General features: G+C 37.9%; 2 protein-coding genes across 2 annotated transcripts in view; both read right to left on the bottom strand.

The window, feature by feature from the left end:
• LOC117617455 (heavy metal-associated isoprenylated plant protein 3-like) overlaps window positions 1-3474 on the bottom strand; it is a 4340-nt gene extending 866 nt beyond the window's left edge. The window contains exons 1-2 of the mRNA XM_034346833.1: window positions 3421-3474; window positions 2946-3325 (exon numbers count right to left, since the gene is read on the bottom strand). Of these exons, the coding sequence (XP_034202724.1) occupies window positions 2946-3245 (300 nt within the window). The 5' untranslated portion in view covers window positions 3246-3325; window positions 3421-3474. The remainder of the gene's footprint in view (window positions 1-2945; window positions 3326-3420) is intronic.
• Window positions 3475-13062: 9588 nt separating this feature from the next.
• Window positions 13063-17585, bottom strand: LOC117617074 (LEAF RUST 10 DISEASE-RESISTANCE LOCUS RECEPTOR-LIKE PROTEIN KINASE-like 2.5). The gene is made up of 3 exons (XM_034346322.1): window positions 16012-17585; window positions 14444-14473; window positions 13063-14312 (listed from the first exon to the last, which is right to left on the bottom strand). Exons 1-3 carry the CDS (start codon window positions 17402-17404, stop codon window positions 13213-13215), a joined length of 2523 nt encoding a protein of 840 aa, XP_034202213.1. The 5' UTR covers window positions 17405-17585; the 3' UTR covers window positions 13063-13212.
• Window positions 17586-18365: the final 780 nt, after the last annotated feature.

Below are 18365 nucleotides of genomic sequence, written 5' to 3'. Positions count from 1 at the left end.
GTAGTTTCGAGCGGCCGAAGTTCTGGCCAGATTTCAAGTCGAAAATCGAACCCCTTAGAGCTAAAATCGATCAAAACCCATATACCCATCAGCTAGAACACGAAAAATAGCTGAGAAACTATACCTTACTCGATTGATTTGGTGGTCGGAAGTGAGAGAACGAGCTCCCAAAAATTTTCAGAAAAACTGTTGGAACCACCCTGTTTCGTGGCAGTTTTCGGCTACTACAGTAGCGGATGGAGGCTGAGGAGGGGCAGGGCTGATAGAGGAAAGTGAGGTGGTTCGTTTGGGACCGGTATTACCTGAAACGGTGGCCTGAGTTGGGAGAAATCGCTGTCTGAAGTTGGCTGGTCGAGATGGTTCGAGAGAGAAGGAAGCTGGGTTTATAAAACTGAACTTCGAAATATTTACGGTTCTGCCACTGAGACTCTTTTGACCATAACTCATTCGTTACAACTCCGATTCGGGTCTACTCTGTGTCTACGGACTCGTTTCGCCGTGCTCTACGCAACGGCATAATCGGAATTACCAAATTCTTTCCCGATCAAAAAGTCAACTTTTTTCCTATTAAATAATGCGATGGTAAAATTGTCTTTTTACTAAAAGATATTTACACAAGGAGTGTAGCTGTAAAAAAATCATCAAAATCGGAGTTAAAATAACCGTTAAATCGTGATTTTTCATTTATAACTATCGAAAAGTTTTGTCCCGTTACTAGATCTCTGAATGTTTGTTTTTTGCGATTTTTGGGGTATACGATCTTGAAGTATATACGAACAAGTCTTATGGTTAGATCGTTGAAGTGTGTGTGTGTATGTATATTTATTTATTAAGTAGCTTTAAATTTATTTATTTTGTACATATAACACTTAATAAATTGAATAGTATATACATTTATTAAGTAGCTTTCACCTTAATTATATTTTAAATCATAAAATAAAATATATTTATTTTTTATTATTCATAACAATTATTTTTATAAATATTGTGCTACCATTTTTTCGTCTCTCAAAAGTTTGCGCGACCAACAGTTCGTCGTGCAAAACTCAAAAAATTTGGGCGAGTACCAAAAATGGGACGCGGGTTTTTAAAATTAAAAAAAAAAACTTTAGACTTTGCGCGACCAATATTTTTTGTCACGCAAAAATTTGGGCGTGTACCAAAAATGGGACACGGGAATTTTTATATATAATTATTTTAGACTTTGCGCGACCAATATGTATTTTTCCTCGGGCAAAAATTTAAAAATTTTGGCGGGTACCAAAAATGGGATGCGGGAATTTTTTTAGACTTTGAGCCACCAATAATCCTGTATTCGTCGCGCAAAACTTTGCGAGACCAATATGTTTCGTCGTGCAAAACTTTGCGCGACCAATATATATTTTTCGTCGCGCAAAAATTTGGGCGGGTACCAAAACTGGAACGCGGGAATTTTTTTTATATAATTGTTTTAGACTTTGCGCGACCAATATGTATTTTTCGTCGCACAAAAATTTAAAAATTTTGGCGGGTACCAAAAATGGGATGCGGGAATTTTTTTGAAAAAAAATAATTTTTTTTAGACTTTGCGCGACCAATATTCCTATATTCGTCGAGCAAAACTTTGCGAGACCAATATGTTTCGTCGAGCAAAGTGATACGATTTTAAAAACCGAAATAACTCCTCCACCATTTTCTCAATTTCTTTCTCTACTCTTACCTCTCCTCTCTCTTTCCCTCTCCCCAAATCCCACCCTTTCTCTCACACTCACTCCTCTCACTTAATCTCTCATCTCTCTATCACTATCTTATCTAATTCTCTCACACTCACTTCTCCCTTTCATTCTCACTCACTCTCAATCTTGCCAAAAGGTATATTCTTTCCAAATTTTAAATTTTTTTCATTAATATGTGTTTTTGGAGTTAGTTTTGAGTTTGTGTGGGGTTTGGGGTTGAGTAAAGGGGAGAGATTGGAGTTTGGGTTGGATTTGTGGTATAACAATTTTAGGGGAGATTATGCATTCTTTTTTTTTGTTGTTGTTTTTATTTGACCATATTTGTTTTTTTGTAGGTAATCATCAAGACTTTGATGGCTAAAGTTGAGGATTAGGAAGCTATCAAAACATATTATCCGCCACTACCACCACAATATGCTTGTATTAGGATTTTATTATTGTACTTTGTTAATTCATGTGTACATTTTGAATATTATATATATATAAATATTTATTGAATAATTTGATCACTATTTTTCATATGTAATTTTATTTTGAATATGTCAATTTAAATTAAAGTAATTAAGAAAAATCTTACAATTAAATTAAATTTAAAAAGTAAAAATTTGAATAAATTAATATAATTAAATTAATATCAATTGAAATTAAAGTGATTTAAAAAAATCATACATTTAAAAAGTAAAATTTTGAATAAATTAATATTAAAGAAATAATAAAACAAAAAGTCAAAAACCTTGCACGACAAAATATTTTGTAGCGCAAACTATTAAATTAGTTTATTTTAATTAAAAAAATTTAAAACACAAAAAATATTTCGTCGCGCAAATATTTGCGCGACGTTAGTATTCGTCGCGCAAAACTCTAAAAATGTGGGCGGTTACCAAAAATGGAACGCGGGAATTTTTTATGTTTTATAAATTTTTTTGAGACTTTGCGCGACCAATGTATTTCGTCGCACAAAACTTTGCGCGACGAATATTTTTCGTCGCGCAATCCTTTGCGCGACCAATGTGTTTCGTCGCGCAAAGTTTTGCGTGACCAATATTTTTTCGTCGCGCAAAGTTACTTTGCGCGACCAATATTTTTTCGTCGCGCAAAGTCTTTCTTCACGATCTTTGCGCGACGGATTCTGCGCGACGAAGTTTTTGTCGCGTTAAAATTTGTGCGACTACAATGTATTTTGCAGCGCAAAGTGTAAAATGTAGTAGTGATTACTAGTAAGCCAAGGACCTCACAGCACAGCAACAACATTTTTTCCTCCGTTTTGAGTGCCCCATTTTGATAACCATATTTATGACGGGTAGGCCTTCCATATGAAAATTGTCCAGACCCGGACTGACCCGCTGGATACTTCATTTTGCCACCACCATTGCCCTCCTCTTCCTCCTTTTTCTTCTCATCTCCACCGCCACCGCCATTGCCGTCACTGCCGTCATTGCCGTCATTGCCATCATTGCCATCATTCCTGTCGTTGCCTCCATTTTTCTTCTTTGGTGGCACAATTTGCACAGCCTTCACGAGCTTCTCCATACTCTCAGTAAATTTCTGCAGATTGAACTCTATCTTTGACAGCAAGTCCGTCGTCGTATCCGCCCTTACCGAATCGCACCCTGTCCACGTTACCCATGTCAAATAATTAAAAACTAATTCATCACCGTAGAAACGACGCCGTCAAATAAACGATTGGTGGAATCTATAACCTCACCTTCGGTCTTTGACAAACTCGTACACCCTGACAGGGTCAAAAGTTTGTCGAGGTCAAAAAGATAGAGAATCAGAGGCGGATGAATTGCGTCTCACCGACCTTGGCCATTGTGAGTTTTTTAGCGGATGTATGTGTAATTTATGAGTGGAGAGTAGGAAACGTGGTGAGGGTACGAGTGAGTTTCGGGGTCAGTTGTTGTTGTGTGAGTAGTAATGAATAGTAGATCACTATTCACCCGTGACAGACAAACCCTATCAAAGCCGCCAAATGAACAGTAATGAATAGTAATGAACAGTAATGAATAGTAGTGGGCTGCACACCAATACTTTTACAACACTCCCCCTTGGAGACCACATGTCCCTAGATTGGTTGCTTCATTCAAACCTTGCTTGAAAAAACCCAGTGGGAAAATCTATGCGAAGGAAAAAGAGTACAACGTGCATATGTCCTATGTTAGAGGACTCTTGAATGCTCCCCCTGTTTTTGCATGCTCCAACTTGATTGCTTGCAGAGTTGTCGTAATCCGATGCCATGCACTAACTTTTGGAATGTATATTTCGGCAATGATTTAGTGAAGAGATCTGCCAGGTTATCACTTGAGCGGATTTGTCTGACTTTGATTTCTTGACTCTTCTCGAGCTCATGTGTATAGAAAAACTTTGGTGATATGTGTTTGGTCCTGTCACCTTTGATATATCCTCCTGTGATCTGAGCAATACAAGCTGCATTATCCTCATTCATAATTGTTGGAGTGTCTGTTGTTGAGGGTAGGGCACATGTGCTTCGGATGTGATGAATTACCGATCTTAACCAAACGCATTCACGACTGGCTTCATGGAGGGCAAGTATTTCTGAGTGATTGGAAGATGTGGCCACTAATGTTTGTTTTGTTGACCGCCATGAGATCGCAGTTCCTCCACATGTAAATACATATCCAGTCTGTGATCGTCCTTGATGTGGATCAGAGAGATATCCTGCATCAGCATAACCAATAATAATCTGGGCGTTGGTCGATTCACTGGAATAGAATAACCCCATGTCTGTTGTCCCACGAAGGTATCATAGAACATGTTTGATGCCGGTCCAGTGTCGCCATGTTGGAGCAGAACTGTACCTTGCTAACAGATTGACTGAGAATGATATGTCTGGTCTGGTACATTGTGCTAGGTACAATAAAGCACCTATTGCACTAAGATATGGTACTTCTTGACCAAGGACCATTTCATCATCCCCTTTTGGACGATATGGGTCTTTCTTAGTGTCAAGCGACCGAACGACCATTGGAGTGCTAAGTGGATGGGCTTTATCCATGCCAAACCGTTTCAATACTTTCTCAGTATAAGCAATAATCTCGTTGGCATAATGCTCGATCTTTCAGTCGAGACAAATATTTCTGAAACTCTTGAGAAGCTTTAATGTGTTTGCAAACATATTAATGTACTCACTGAGGCAATTTAGGCATATTAGTATTGAGTACGGATTTTATGCTTTAGGCATATGTCATTCAGGGACTTGCTTCATGCAATTTCAATCCTTTCAAGGATTTTGTTTAAAGGGATTAAGCTTTATGACACATTATATAGCTTTAACCCAGCTATGTATACATCTTTAGGGAATCACTTCAGGTGATATGCTTTGTGCATTTAATAACCCTTAAAGATAACATGTTGGTCTCCGTAAATGTGCAATAAATGGAGAAAACCTAACATTCCTTGTTTCTGCCAGAAACATTGTGTCATACAAAGTAGGTACATTCCCTTTTATTCCGAACACCCAAGTATAACTTTCAGTATTTAACAAATTTTGGGGTTCGTACTGTGGGTTTGTTCTTTCACGTTCATTCTCATCTATAATGGAATTGCCTCATTCCATGTTGGCCAATAATATTGTCGACATTTAATAATTGAACGTGGTTCCAATCAACACAGCCCATTGATGATTTGAGTAGCTACTCCAAAATCAAAATTTGCCATTCATCAATTCATGATCCCACCATTCTCATGTGCATGCGCATGCATCAATTATAAGCATTTCTTTGCTTTTGGGTACCCAAGCCACTGCAGGGGCTTTTATTATGTGAGAATGTGGATTATAACCTCCAATGGAGCGTTATGTTATAGTAGGGCGTGGATAATCTCCATTTAGGGAGTTGGAACATTTAGAACCATATATCTGGCATGCTGCAGGCATGCCACTGATTAATATATACATGTCAATTGATTTCTGGGACTTTAACCCATACAATTTGCAATGCATTAGGCGTGCACAATATCAATATTGACATGTCAAAGGATTGTCCTTTCGGGACTTCAATCCACATCATTTGCTACGCAACAGGCGTGCATCATATTGATCAATGCTATACCCATATTCTGTTCTTATGGGACTTTAATCTGTGCAGTGTATTATCAATGTATCCAACTTGCAATTTGTAAAATTTGCATTAATAATTCATGGATACATACAAGCCATTCTTTTGGAATGGACTTATCTCCCCATTTGGTTACCTTTCAAGATAATATATCAAATAAGTATATAAGCATAAAATAACACAAGTATTGCTTACATCCTTAGGTGGGAGAAACTTTTCTCAAGTATCATTCAAGCTCGTATCGGCCGAGTAAATATAATGTAGTGCTTGATGATCTAGTTATATCCTGCAAGAGCAAAATCACAACTCTTTTGCCTCTGTCAAAACAAATAACCCTCAGAATTAGGATCACTTCATGGATTCTTTCTTCAGATGTTCATTCTAAAGAAATAAAATCCCTTATGAACAGAGAGTTATAAAAAGAAAGAAAAGATACAAAAATTGTGATATTGATTGCAAGATAAGGTAAGCAATCAAGGAAGGAAGCTGGTGGGAGCAGACAAGCAGCTCATCAATCAAGGAAGGAAGCCGGTGGGAGCAGAAAACAAGCTCTCAATTCTCCTAGTCTAGAAGGACCTCAGGAGATTAGAGCACAAGGTCGCCTTCACAATTCCCTGATCTTGCAGAAACATGATCAGGGATAGTCTTACTTCCTGAATGGATGATCAGAGATAGTCTTGCTTCTCAGGCATATTAAGTGCTTAATGATAAGAAAAACAAGTAGATATAGCATCATTTTGTATGGGAAAACCGGATGTCTTCTGCAAAGAAAATTTCGTTAGTAACACATTTATACACAAATACAATGAATAGATAGAACCAGTGAATTTCAAATTAACCATAGGAAAAATTGCGAGATTCTCAGGATACTTTTGAAAAAGTAGCTCCGTGAAATCCGTAAAGCAAGATCGGCTTTGAAAATAATACTTGAAAACGCCGAAAGTGCCGACAGGCATTATCAGAGGCCACGTGAAGTTTTGGACTCTTGTGAAAGAAAAAGATAATGTGGGGATTCGAGAAGATATTGGAATCCTGAAAAGTTGCCACATTTTCGTCTATAGATATTGCCTTTGCAAAACTTGATTGAGCAACTGCGTTTCAACTCAACTTTGTTTCAACTCAACTTCCTTCATTTTCTGAAACTTTAGTTTTGTAAGACTTTCTTTGAAACCTTCTTAAAATGGCTTCCTCTTCTTCCAACCCAAATAATTTCAATTTAAATGATGCTCCCATAACAGCCAGTGACGCCCAAGTTTGGCGTCCATCCTTTGTATCCCAAAATCGTCATCTTACAGTTAATGATTCTGTGATGATGAATGATGCTACTGCTGTCACAGTAGCTAGGAATTTCATTATTCCAATGGATGAAATGTTGTTGACAGGGAGGTCTGAGGAAGAGGCTATTGATGACTCAATGGCTTTTAGCATTCAGAGTGCTGCTTCTGTTTCTAACTTGGCTGATCGTTTGCGTGTTAGAGCAAACGAGGTTCAGAAGCTAACAACTGAAAATTATTCTCTTCAAAGAATGCTTCATGAGTCTCAAAAAGAGGTTGAGAAACTCAAAGGAGAGAATAATTCCTTGTTGAAACTGGTGAGTTCGTACTCTGCTGATACACTGAGAAAGCTAGACATGCTGCAGGTCTCAAATGAAAGAATTTTGGGAGACCATGAGAGGCTCATGGCTAGGCTTAAGAGGCACCGTCCTCTTCCTTCAGAGGCTTCCAGAACATAATGTAATTTTATAGATTTTACAGGGCCTGCACTTTCATTGCAGGTGTAAAAATCTATCTGTTGTATGTTCCTTTCCTTTTATAATAATAATTGCGCACATTCTTAAACTTGCATATGTGGTTTGTACGTCTTTTCAAAATGACGGTCTGAACCTTGTGCCTTATAGGTTCAAATAACCACATCAAATCTCTCATATTTCCATGCATGTGAGCCCATAACTTTTGGTCTGGGTTAAACCCAAACTCATAATTTATTCGCCATTTTCAAATGGACATGAAATATGAATTGAATAAAAGCTACGATAATATCTCAATATAGTAGTGAAGAACATTAACTACTATATACCCACAACTTCAAGTTTTAGGATCTCTCATATATTTGGATCCATGGGCTTCCGGCCCAGATATAACAAAATATGTGGGGAGCCTCAATTCATCATTTGATTTTTATACTGATATTATCCATTTCACGGTGTATTCTTAACAACCGGATTCACAAAATATATTTCTTCCTTGAGGTGTCGATTATAACAAAATCGAACTTTATTAAATTCATCATTCTCTTATGCCAAGAAAATTTGTGGTGTACCACAATTTGCAATAATACCTCAAAGGTTGTCCATTTAACTCTTGGAACTTTAGGTTCTCCACACTTGTTAGATTTTGAACTTCATGCCAAAATCACATATTCTCATTGTATGGACATTTTTACAATTTTCTATACATATTTCGGGACTTCAAGCCCTTACATAATTGTCCATATTTTGAGGAACTTCTGGCATCTCATTTAATTGTTTATCCATGAGTTTAAGGAACTGCAGGTTCCATTTTGTATATAGTGACGGTTTCCCCAAAATGGTTAATATTTATGCATACGTCACTATTCATGTGAATAGTACTATTCATCAATCATGAATACATATCTATTCATATGTGCAGTACATTTGCCAGTACAGTTATTATTCATGTGTACGGCACTTTTAAACAATACGGTACTGTTACATCATTAAGGAAACTCAGGTCCTTATTCACATGTCAGGGATCAAGGACCCTTAAGTCCGATCACATGTTTACAAATATAGTACCGGAGAGACTGCCAGCTTTCATATCAATATCATCATCAAGGATCTTCAAGTCCTGATGTAAATGTATGATGAGGATCAAGGAACTTCTGGTCCTGATCTGTATACTGTAAAAACTCATCATACAGCACAATTAATCCATAAAATAAATTTACCGTTTAAATAAATTACTTGTATGGACGTTAATCCCGCACCATACTTTAAATGTGCGGTAAAGTAAATTCATAAATTAAATTGCTGTATGGACGTTAATCCCGCACCATACTGTAAATGTGTGGTAAAGTAAACGTGCTTGTATGGGCACTAATTCTGCTCCATACATTTAAATAACAGTAAAGGCGTGGACGATAAACCCGCACCACCCTTTAAAGTAAATTTATGATAAAGTAAATGTGCTTGTATGGGCACTAATTCTGCTCCATACATTTAAATAACAGTAAAGGCGTGGACGATAAACCCGCACCACCCTTTAAAGTAGGTTAATTTGCTGTAAAGTAAATTCACAAATTAAATTGCTGTATGGATGTTAATGCCGCACCATACTTTAAATGACAGTAAAGGAGACAGATGAATAACCACATAGTGATGAGTTGAAAAATTTCAGAAATAAAAGGAGAGACTATCGTGCTGATAACGTGTTATAACATAACCTGAGATATGTGCGGATAGTGAGCTGTACGTAAAATAGATAAGACACAGCTTTTAACGAGGTTCGGCTATGCCTACGTCCTCGGAGAGCAGCAGTGGTAACCTTTCACTATAAAATGATATGGCTACAACTTTAGTGTTTACAACATATGTGGCTCACTGAAGTTTCTCTCTAGGAAAACTTCTCTCTGCTTTCTCTTCTCTCTTTTCTTTCCTTTTTTTTTTTCTTCTTCTTCTCTTTCCGTTTCTCTTCTTATTTATAGGCTGAGAAAATCACTATTCATCACTATTCATCACTATTCATCCGTGACAGACAAACTCTATCAAAGCCGCCAAATGAACAGTAATGAACAGTAATGAATAGTAGTGGGCTCCACACCAATACTTTTACAACAAAGTCATATATATAATATATTTATACAACCAAAAAAATAAAAGTCCTCATAAAAAATTAAAAATAACTAAAAGAGCCGGGCGTGCATCCTTCCTCCCCAAAAACGCGTGCTAATAGCCCACGTATCCAGCAAATATGTTGTTTTTACTTAGCAGCCAAGAATTGGTTCTGCATGACTCCCAGAGTTCACTTCCCAGGCCCACATGCTTACGATTCTATCATTCTTTATTAGTCCAGATAAGTGTTTGCACCTAATCAACGAAACACATCCGACATTAGAGGACTGGTACATAGGCAGACATACTTGCTGCTGAAGGAAAACACTCCAAGATGCTCGGGCAGCCTTTAAAATATGGATGACATCACCATCTTCCTATCAAAGGAAGACCTTCTTTTGAAGTGGGAGCCACCTGCCGATGCTCTCAACTACAGAATTTAGAACTATGAACACATGTCACCACCACCACAGTTTGCGCAAAGTTCCACATCGAAATTTTGTGCATCCCATATCGAAACTTTGTGCAAACTCTCACTTTCACTTCTCTATAAAAAGAGGAATAGTATCCAGGTAAATAGGGTAACTACTTTTTACCTTTACTATTACTGTGCCAAAATTACCACGCATCCCACACTTTATGACTTAAGCATCGAAGAGCTTTCGGTAGGTACCACACTGGTGTCTGAAGCTTGGCGATTGCTTCTTCCTTATTTTCTTATGCAGGGTCTCTCCTTGCCAAAAGTCCACAACCTTCTTATCCTGCTGAAGATTAGACACTTCTTTCACCTAAGTTGTCCTCGATTTTGGGCATCAACAATGAGAATAAATTAGGATCTGTACAGTAAGAATGCTTGAGCGATCAAGTACTCACTTGAAGAAGTTATAAGATAAGAAATTCGAGTATGTTGCAATTTGTTTGTTTATTTACCATAATTTGGTGGCTGTATTAACAATGTTAATGAAGTCGAACAACCCACGCCAAGAGACAAAGAGAAATAGAATATCGTGTATGTGTTAAAATATCAACTCCAGCCCACCAACACATTAATTAGCCCAAGGAAAATAAAACCCGGCCCATGGAAATTTGTTAACACTTGAATTAGGTAATATAGTAAAATCTTGAAACGAGGAGAACAGATTCCACCGACTATGCAAAGTCTGCAAGCTAAAGGTGTTGGAAAATATGAATGCTAAATTGCTATAAAATAAATAAATAAATAGTATAAATAAAATAGATTTTTACAATAGTAAAATGGAATTAAAAGAACTTTAATTAAGTCGAGGTAAGTGTTGGACATTCCGACCTTAAGACGAATTACGCCCCATATTAGTGTTTATGGTTCATTAGCATTCGTCTTCCAGGATACAACGACTCTCTTCTTATGAAAGAAGCACTGCAATTCACAAGGAACTTTAAACTAAAATTATGCAGGAGCCTCTCTTTACGAAAACTCTAATGCTCTCTATATATGAAAGTATGTATGTTGAGAATTGATTGAATGAATAAAACTGCAGGAGGATTGCTCTATTTATAGATGATGAAATACCCTTTCTAAAAAGGTATCTCAATCTGAAAAGGCAAACAATGCATCATTTGGTCTGAAGAGTTGTCACCCCAAACAATGCATCCCTTGGTTTGAAGAGTTGTCACCCCCCAATTGAAGATGTCTTTAACCCAAGGATCATATCTTTAACCCAATAAATTTTATTAATTTTCATTCAAATAGAAAAATTAATATTAGTTCATATTAAATTTCCAACAAAAGGTTGCGTGCATAATAGTCTAGAAAAGTCTTCACAAGTATCTTAGATAATTATTGTAAGAAATATCTAGAAGAAGAAAGCCAAAGTCTGTGTAGTGGCAAAGCAAGTCGGAAATATTGAAGCTTGGAGAATTGTCTGGAGTATTCACACACTTGTGGCTAGGAATTATGGAGAAGCCAGAGTCAGTGGAGAGATTGGTGAGAACGTCGGCTAAAGATGCCTATAAATTGAAGATGTGTGGCCCTTTTTTCCGTCCACCGTTCTTTTTCGCCGCCCGAGAGGTCAGCTCTGCTCTGAGGAACGGAGAGGATTGTTGGATCAACACCAATGCTCCGATCGGATGGTGTCTCTTGGCTTACAGAGAAGACTCCTTCAATTTCTGAACAAAATTGAAAGTTGAATTAGTTTTCCAAAAGCGAGCAGGCCTGATCGAAGGCCTATCAGTCAACTTTTCTCAATTCTGATTCGTGGTGTTGCATAGGCATGCCACTATTGGGTATATGACTAGCCCAATAGATCTGGTATCGATGCTTTGTGAATGGTTCATTATTATGGAACTCGCGCGTCTTTTTCTGGACTTCTTCTCAAGCCATTGCGCGTCTTTTTCTGGACCCTAGCTACATCATCTCTCACCCTCTCTTTTATATAAGGCTCCGGCCGCCCGGTTTATATTATAAACATATCTTCGTACCCTATTAACTATTGTTTTCTATACGATTCAATTGAACTAATTTAGGCATCAGAGGGCCTTTGGCCAACACCGCCGGTGTGGTCCTCTTATTTGTTCTATTTTGCAGAGAGAAAGATGCGGCAAAGAAGAAAATAGAATCTTTCCAATTGAATATTCTCGTGGGGAAATTTACTCCCACAGTTAGCCTCTAAAGCCTCATACCCAATTGATAGTACCTTTGATTATGTTCCATTTTTCCAATCTCTTCAATTTTAAACGCGGCTTTCACTTTTTTCCAATATTTTGTTAAAAAATCTAGTGTGGAAATACAAATAAGCACTTTGTCATTTGTGTGTAAATTCTCTCTACAGTGACGTCTGGAAATGAATTGAATCCCTTCGTTTTCCCATGAATATGTACATTTTTTTTGTTTTTCTTTTCTTGTTAGTTTGAGACAAACATGTTTGAATTGAATGGCCTTCTTTTCCCACGGAAATGACTTTGTAATCTTCTTTCAGTTAGTTTCGAACGGACCCTGCAACAAAGAAGACTAACAGAAGCTAAGATAAATCCTCTTCTCTCCTCTAGAAGGATCACGGTATTTAACTACAGTTATTTTGAATCAACTGCTGATGCTACCTCACATTGCAGGTAACAGCCAATTAGCTCAATTCATCAAATTAGAAGGTGAGTACCTTTTTTTTTGGATTTGCTTCATGTCGAATGACGAAAATCCAAAACATTGAACATAAATTTATACTCACAGTAATAATTCTTTAATCCCAGGATCAGTTTTTTTCGACACTAGTCTTTGCTTGTTTTATTTTCATTCAGAATGACGGGAGACAAGAATACACAAAAATATAGAGCATCAACTAAAGTGCAGAACACAAAACATAGCAGGCACTACTAGGCAAAACAGAGCACCGCATCGAGAAGACAGAACGACTGGTTGGAAGCAAACTTGGAAAAGATCTGAGCCCAATGGAAACCAAGTTTGGCCATAGAATATATAGTATACTTGGATAATGAAAACTGTCTCATTTACGATAACGAAACTAACTATGTTACAATAATTCAGCTAGAATTTCCTAATGACCAGAGATCTGCTCATGAAACAAAATTGCCTTAGTATCTATTTCAGCTGGTTGGGAGGTGTGATCATAGAGCCTTGTGCAGGAGAAAACAAGAAAGGCTTGGGTGCAATTTGCAATGTATGAAGGGGTCCTTCCAACATCTCTACTACTCTGCTCATTGATGGCCGATCAGAAGGATTTGTCTGAATGCACCACATACTTATTATTACCATCTTTCTTGCTATTTCTTTTTCTTCCTCTGTGATTGCCCCAAAAACATTCTCATCATTGTCTAGCTCTAGATCTTTATAAACGTAATGCGGAAACAATTCACTGGTATGAGACGCTTCCGAATCCAAATTCTTTCTTGCTCCAACCATTTCAAGAACCAACATGCCGTAGCTGTACACATCTGACTTGTGAGATACGCCTCCAAAGTTCCGGCTAAACACTTCTGGTGCAATGTACCCTGCAGTTCCTCTTGTCCCCATCATGGATACAATACTCTCCTTCGGTTTGCATAGTTTGGCAAGCCCGAAATCAGCGATTTTCGGGCAAAAATCTTTATCCAAAAGAATGTTCTGTGGTTTGATGTCTAAATGCAGAATTCTAGTGTTACATCCACGATGTAAGTATTCTAGTCCTCGCGCAATGCCAACAGCAATTTCAGATAGTGTTTTCCATTCCAAGGGACATTTTGCTTCAGATCCTTGCTTATGTCTGAAATTATCTAAAGATCCATTGGGCATGAATTCATAAATCAAAGCTCTTTTGTCCCTCTCATAACAGAATCCAGAGAGAGTGACAATGTTGACATGGGATGTTCTACCAATGCTAGCAACTTCATTAATAAAGTCTTCTGCATTACCATTGGACTCGCTTAGGACTTTCACAGCCACGACAAGGCCATCCGGCAGCCTGCCTTTGTACACGGTTCCAAATCCACCTTTACCTATTTTATCTTTGAATGAGTCTGTCATTTTCTTGACATCTGCATAACTATACCGTTTTGGAGTAAGGGATCCATAGTTCCTTATAAATGCCTCAACATCAAACTCATCCCTTATATCTTTCTTGAAGAAACCTGATATTCTTTTCCTTGATATGCATACAATGCAAAAAATGATTATGAAGATGCCCGAAACACCAGCCGAAATGCCTATATTGAAAAATTCTTTAAGTTATGCATTTCATGGATTTGTGAAAGAAAGCAAAGATTGAAACTTCTGGCATTTCTTTGAACAAAAAAGAAAACTTTTGGTATTTGCAATTTAACATATACATACGCACCTATTTCATATTTAGCCTTTGAATTTGAACCTGCACAGAAAAAAAGGTTAAATCATAAGAGTTCTTCGGATGGTGTATCATGTGCTTCTTCAACTGCATTAGTCATTTTCTTTTCTTTTCTTTTTGGACAGTAGAAAAAGCAGTTCGAACCAATTTAAAGCATGCGATATTTATCATGATAAGCTTATTTATATATATTTTCAGAATTAGTGAATGAGAAATCGATCCAAACAAAAATTTGAGAATTAAAAACCTATTAAAGTTGTCTTCAAAGAATTTCACAATTATTTTTAAAACTTGCTTCTATCTTTCTGAAACAAAAAATGAACACTGTAACCGAACATGTTTTCACTTTTCATCTTAAAGATTCTGGTTTATCGTAAGCTCGGTGGGTGGCTGTTGAGGTTCAGTGCACTACTTAAATTTGGTATTTGACAACATTGCTTATGACATTAGACAATGAAAACTTAAATGACATGATTCTTATATCTTTACAAACTTCGCTGCTTCAAATCACTGATGTCTTTTGTGTAATACATAGCATCAACACAATGAATAGTGATGCCTATTGGCTATTGCTCTGCTCTCCCCTTATTCATCGTCTTCCAGCTTTTGCTGCCACTCTCTCATTGAAAAAGGTGGGTTTAAAGGGATTTACTTGCAGCCTCTTGGTACTTCGATGTGCACAGTTTGAATAATAATCTTTCTGTATGTATTTAGGTGTGGAATTTTCTTTGTTTCTTGGGCTTCCTCGTTGGTAAGTTTTATAAACTTAATGCTTAGTTTATGCTTTCTAAAACACATTACACCCAAGAGAAAATCGACATATGGTGCGGAATGAAAGGGCAGAGGTTATGCTTAACTGGTATTGACTTCAATTCAATTGTGGTGGAGCTCATGTTGCTGCCATGCCTTTGTGCTCTAGCTGTTTTTTTGTTCTCTTGATTTTTTTAGCTTTTAATTTGGGATGATGAAATATTTAGTTATTTATAATATCCATTTATGCCCCCAGCTGACTACAACTCAAGTAGAATGATCAAAGTCAACAAAGGTGGACTCAAGTTTTTAGCATCTTAAGTACCGATGTCGATGGGATTGTACTGATGTCTGGTAGGTGTATTTGTTAGGCTGCTTGGAGCATATGATACTGCAAGGTGTTGACTGGCACCATCAAGACTTCCAATTTGATGTCTGTACCAAAGGATCAAAATGACAAAAAACATGAACACTCTTAAGGGTTTACGGGTCAATTGGTTTACAAAATTTTCTGTCCTAGATGTTCAATTGCTGAAATTCATAGCAACAACAGTCTCTTTTCTTGTATCTGTGAGGTTCAGCAGTGTCTATTTTCTGTTTCTGCAGATAATTGAATCTAATTACCATGGACTATATAGCACATAATTCCCAATTTCGGACCCGGGTTTTATCAGCTAGCTCGGATCGATGTAATAAAAAAAAGTGTGGATGCCAACAATCCTGGAATTTCAATGACACAAAAAACTTCTAACATCTGCCTAACTAATAGTCTCTAATTTATAATGGACTGACAAGGGAAGGAACAGACATACCTTTTGGTCTGGGTGGTGGTGGATTTGAAATATTTGTTGTAATATTACATCTGGTTGCATAGGCCCGATTATCCTGGCAAAAGCAACTGAATCCACCAGAGGTAGTGTCAAGCCCACACTTCCCTCCTGATTGCATACATGTGTTGCATTGATCAGTACGAATCTGCAATTCCAATTCAAAGCCCCCATCAACCGCGTCTTGGATAGCAGTTCGGTTGGTCTCTAGAGCTGCAGCAGCTGTTGTAGAAACCGGAACAATGACCCGATTTTTACAGGCCCCTGGAGCAACTGGATCAACTCGGGGACTTGGCGTGACATACGAAACGGTGATGTTACCGCTGTTTCTTCTACTGCAAACTTGGGAAGTAGAAGTAAGCTCTGGAGTGGTGGTTGTTGTACTTGTACTTGTATTGCACCCGTAGTATAAGGTCAGGTTTGTAAGCCCAGAGGAAGTATAATGAAACATAGACGAGTTGATGCTAGTGTTAACAAAACTCGGAGGACAGATTGTTTTCCAATAGTCCTGCCTAGCAACTGTAACAGAAGGAGGAGCCCGACTGGAGTTGGTTTTAAGAATTCTGTAGTTGATATTCGACATGTTGATCACCGGGACATTGTCTAGGCATGCGACCTCGAACCCGGGAAGGCCACAGTAACTAGCTCGGTTTACTCCCCAAAACGGGTACGAGAGGCCTCCGATGCCACCGCAGTTAATAGCTTCGCTGCAGTTGCTATGTAGGGACCAAGTGACCTGAACACCCTCTCCTTGTACGTCTAGTTGCAATGCTTTCCAGACAGCCTCAGAGGCTACAACAACATTGTTCTCACACGGCGGCTGGCCTGCATGTTCTGCATCACATCCCACACGCGAATCGCATTCGTCCACCACTTTTGCCGTCACACTCCTCCCGTTGCCCGCCGTAATTATTATCATCCTCCCGCACATCTTCCCGCCATTATACCACCCAGTGGAAAGTCCCACGATCCGCTCAGTGTTATCATGGTATTGCTCGTCGCACTCGGCTGCTCCTCCGCCATCCCCGCCTTTGTTGAATTCGCTGATATCAAGTTTGGCTATGGTGGATGAAGTTACTGGCGGGGAGCATGTGTATGTAGGGTATGATACGTTATTGCAATGGACAGTTCCCGAGGGATTGCAACCTCCGGCGGTCATGGGAGGTGGTGGCGGCGGTTTACTGCATATGTGAGTCCCAACATCCGGGTCGTCGTTGCACTTGCGGTTGATGCAGATGAGCTGACCATCGCAGTCGTTGAGGGTTGCGCATGCGCCGTTACAGGAGGACAGGGCCAGTGATGGTTGAGGAAGATAGATGATATTGATTAAGAGGATGAGAGACAAAAGATAAACAAACATCAACAGCAAACTTACCATTTTGGAAATGCTTGCTGCTTTGAGGAGGCGTTTGCTTTCATTCCAGTCTCACTGTTACTAATTTTGTGTTGAAGTTAGAAGAATACATGAGAATAATTTGAGGTCGAAAATGAGGGATGATGATGATGTTGGAAGCCCAATAGGGCCAACCAGTCTCCGCCAGAGTCTACACGCAAATGACCATACATTCATACATTCACCAAAATATCGCAAAGGACATTGGTTTACAGCTAGCTTGTCCTCTTGTGTTAATAAAATTCCGCCCCTTTCTGAACGCAAAACAGAAGCTCCACTGAAGCATGGTCTATTCTCCACTACTGCTATGGCACTATCTTCTTCTTTTTCCTATTTTTTTTTTTTTTTTTTAGGGTGAATATATGCTCAACTTTGAATTGAGTTCAGTCATTTTCCTCTATAGTGCATGCTAGGATTCTAGAATATTTTGAAAAACTGTCGAAATGAAAAAATATATATATATATATATTATTCTTGATTCCCATTGTTATAATTGAGCTCTGTATCTCTCCACATATTCAAAGTTAGACCAATTCTCCATTCATTAGTATTTTCTTGTTATTATTCTTGGGTTTGAAAAAGTAGTTTAGGATCCCCTTTATTCACCGATAATGATGAAAATAAAGATGAGGATGATTCGTTATTTGGTTCAACAAGAAATTCATTACACTGCTTTCGAAGAAAGTTGTATGGTCATAGCTGCGTATTTAAGAATGTTACTTCATGAGGTCAGTGGCATAAACCTTTCAAGACCTAGATTATTTTAATATATAAAAATATTATAAATAATACAATATAATTCAATTGAAATACTAATTCTTATTCGACCAAAAAAAAAAAAAATATGATTATCATTCAAGCATAATAATAAATCCTAAAAATATAAAATACTCAATTCTTCATGAAATATTCAATATCAAAAGAGGCACTGAATTCATTCACTAAA

Source organism: Prunus dulcis, chromosome 2 (genome assembly GCF_902201215.1).
Source record: "Prunus dulcis chromosome 2, ALMONDv2, whole genome shotgun sequence".
Lineage (NCBI taxonomy): Eukaryota > Viridiplantae > Streptophyta > Magnoliopsida > Rosales > Rosaceae > Prunus > Prunus dulcis.
This window is presented reverse-complemented; position numbering and strand designations above follow the sequence as displayed.

Excerpts from the sequence above, each read along its gene's own strand:
- LOC117617074 (XM_034346322.1), bottom strand. The coding sequence starts at position 17,404 with ATGGTAAGTTTGCTGTTGATGTTTGTTTATCTTTTGTCTCTCATCCTC. Across the intron at positions 14,474-16,011 it reads ACCACCACCCAGACCAAAAG|GTTCAAATTCAAAGGCTAAA; the intron begins GTATGTCTGTTC and ends TTTTCTGTGCAG. Across the intron at positions 14,313-14,443 it reads AAAGGCTAAATATGAAATAG|GCATTTCGGCTGGTGTTTCG; the intron begins GTGCGTATGTAT and ends TTTTCAATATAG.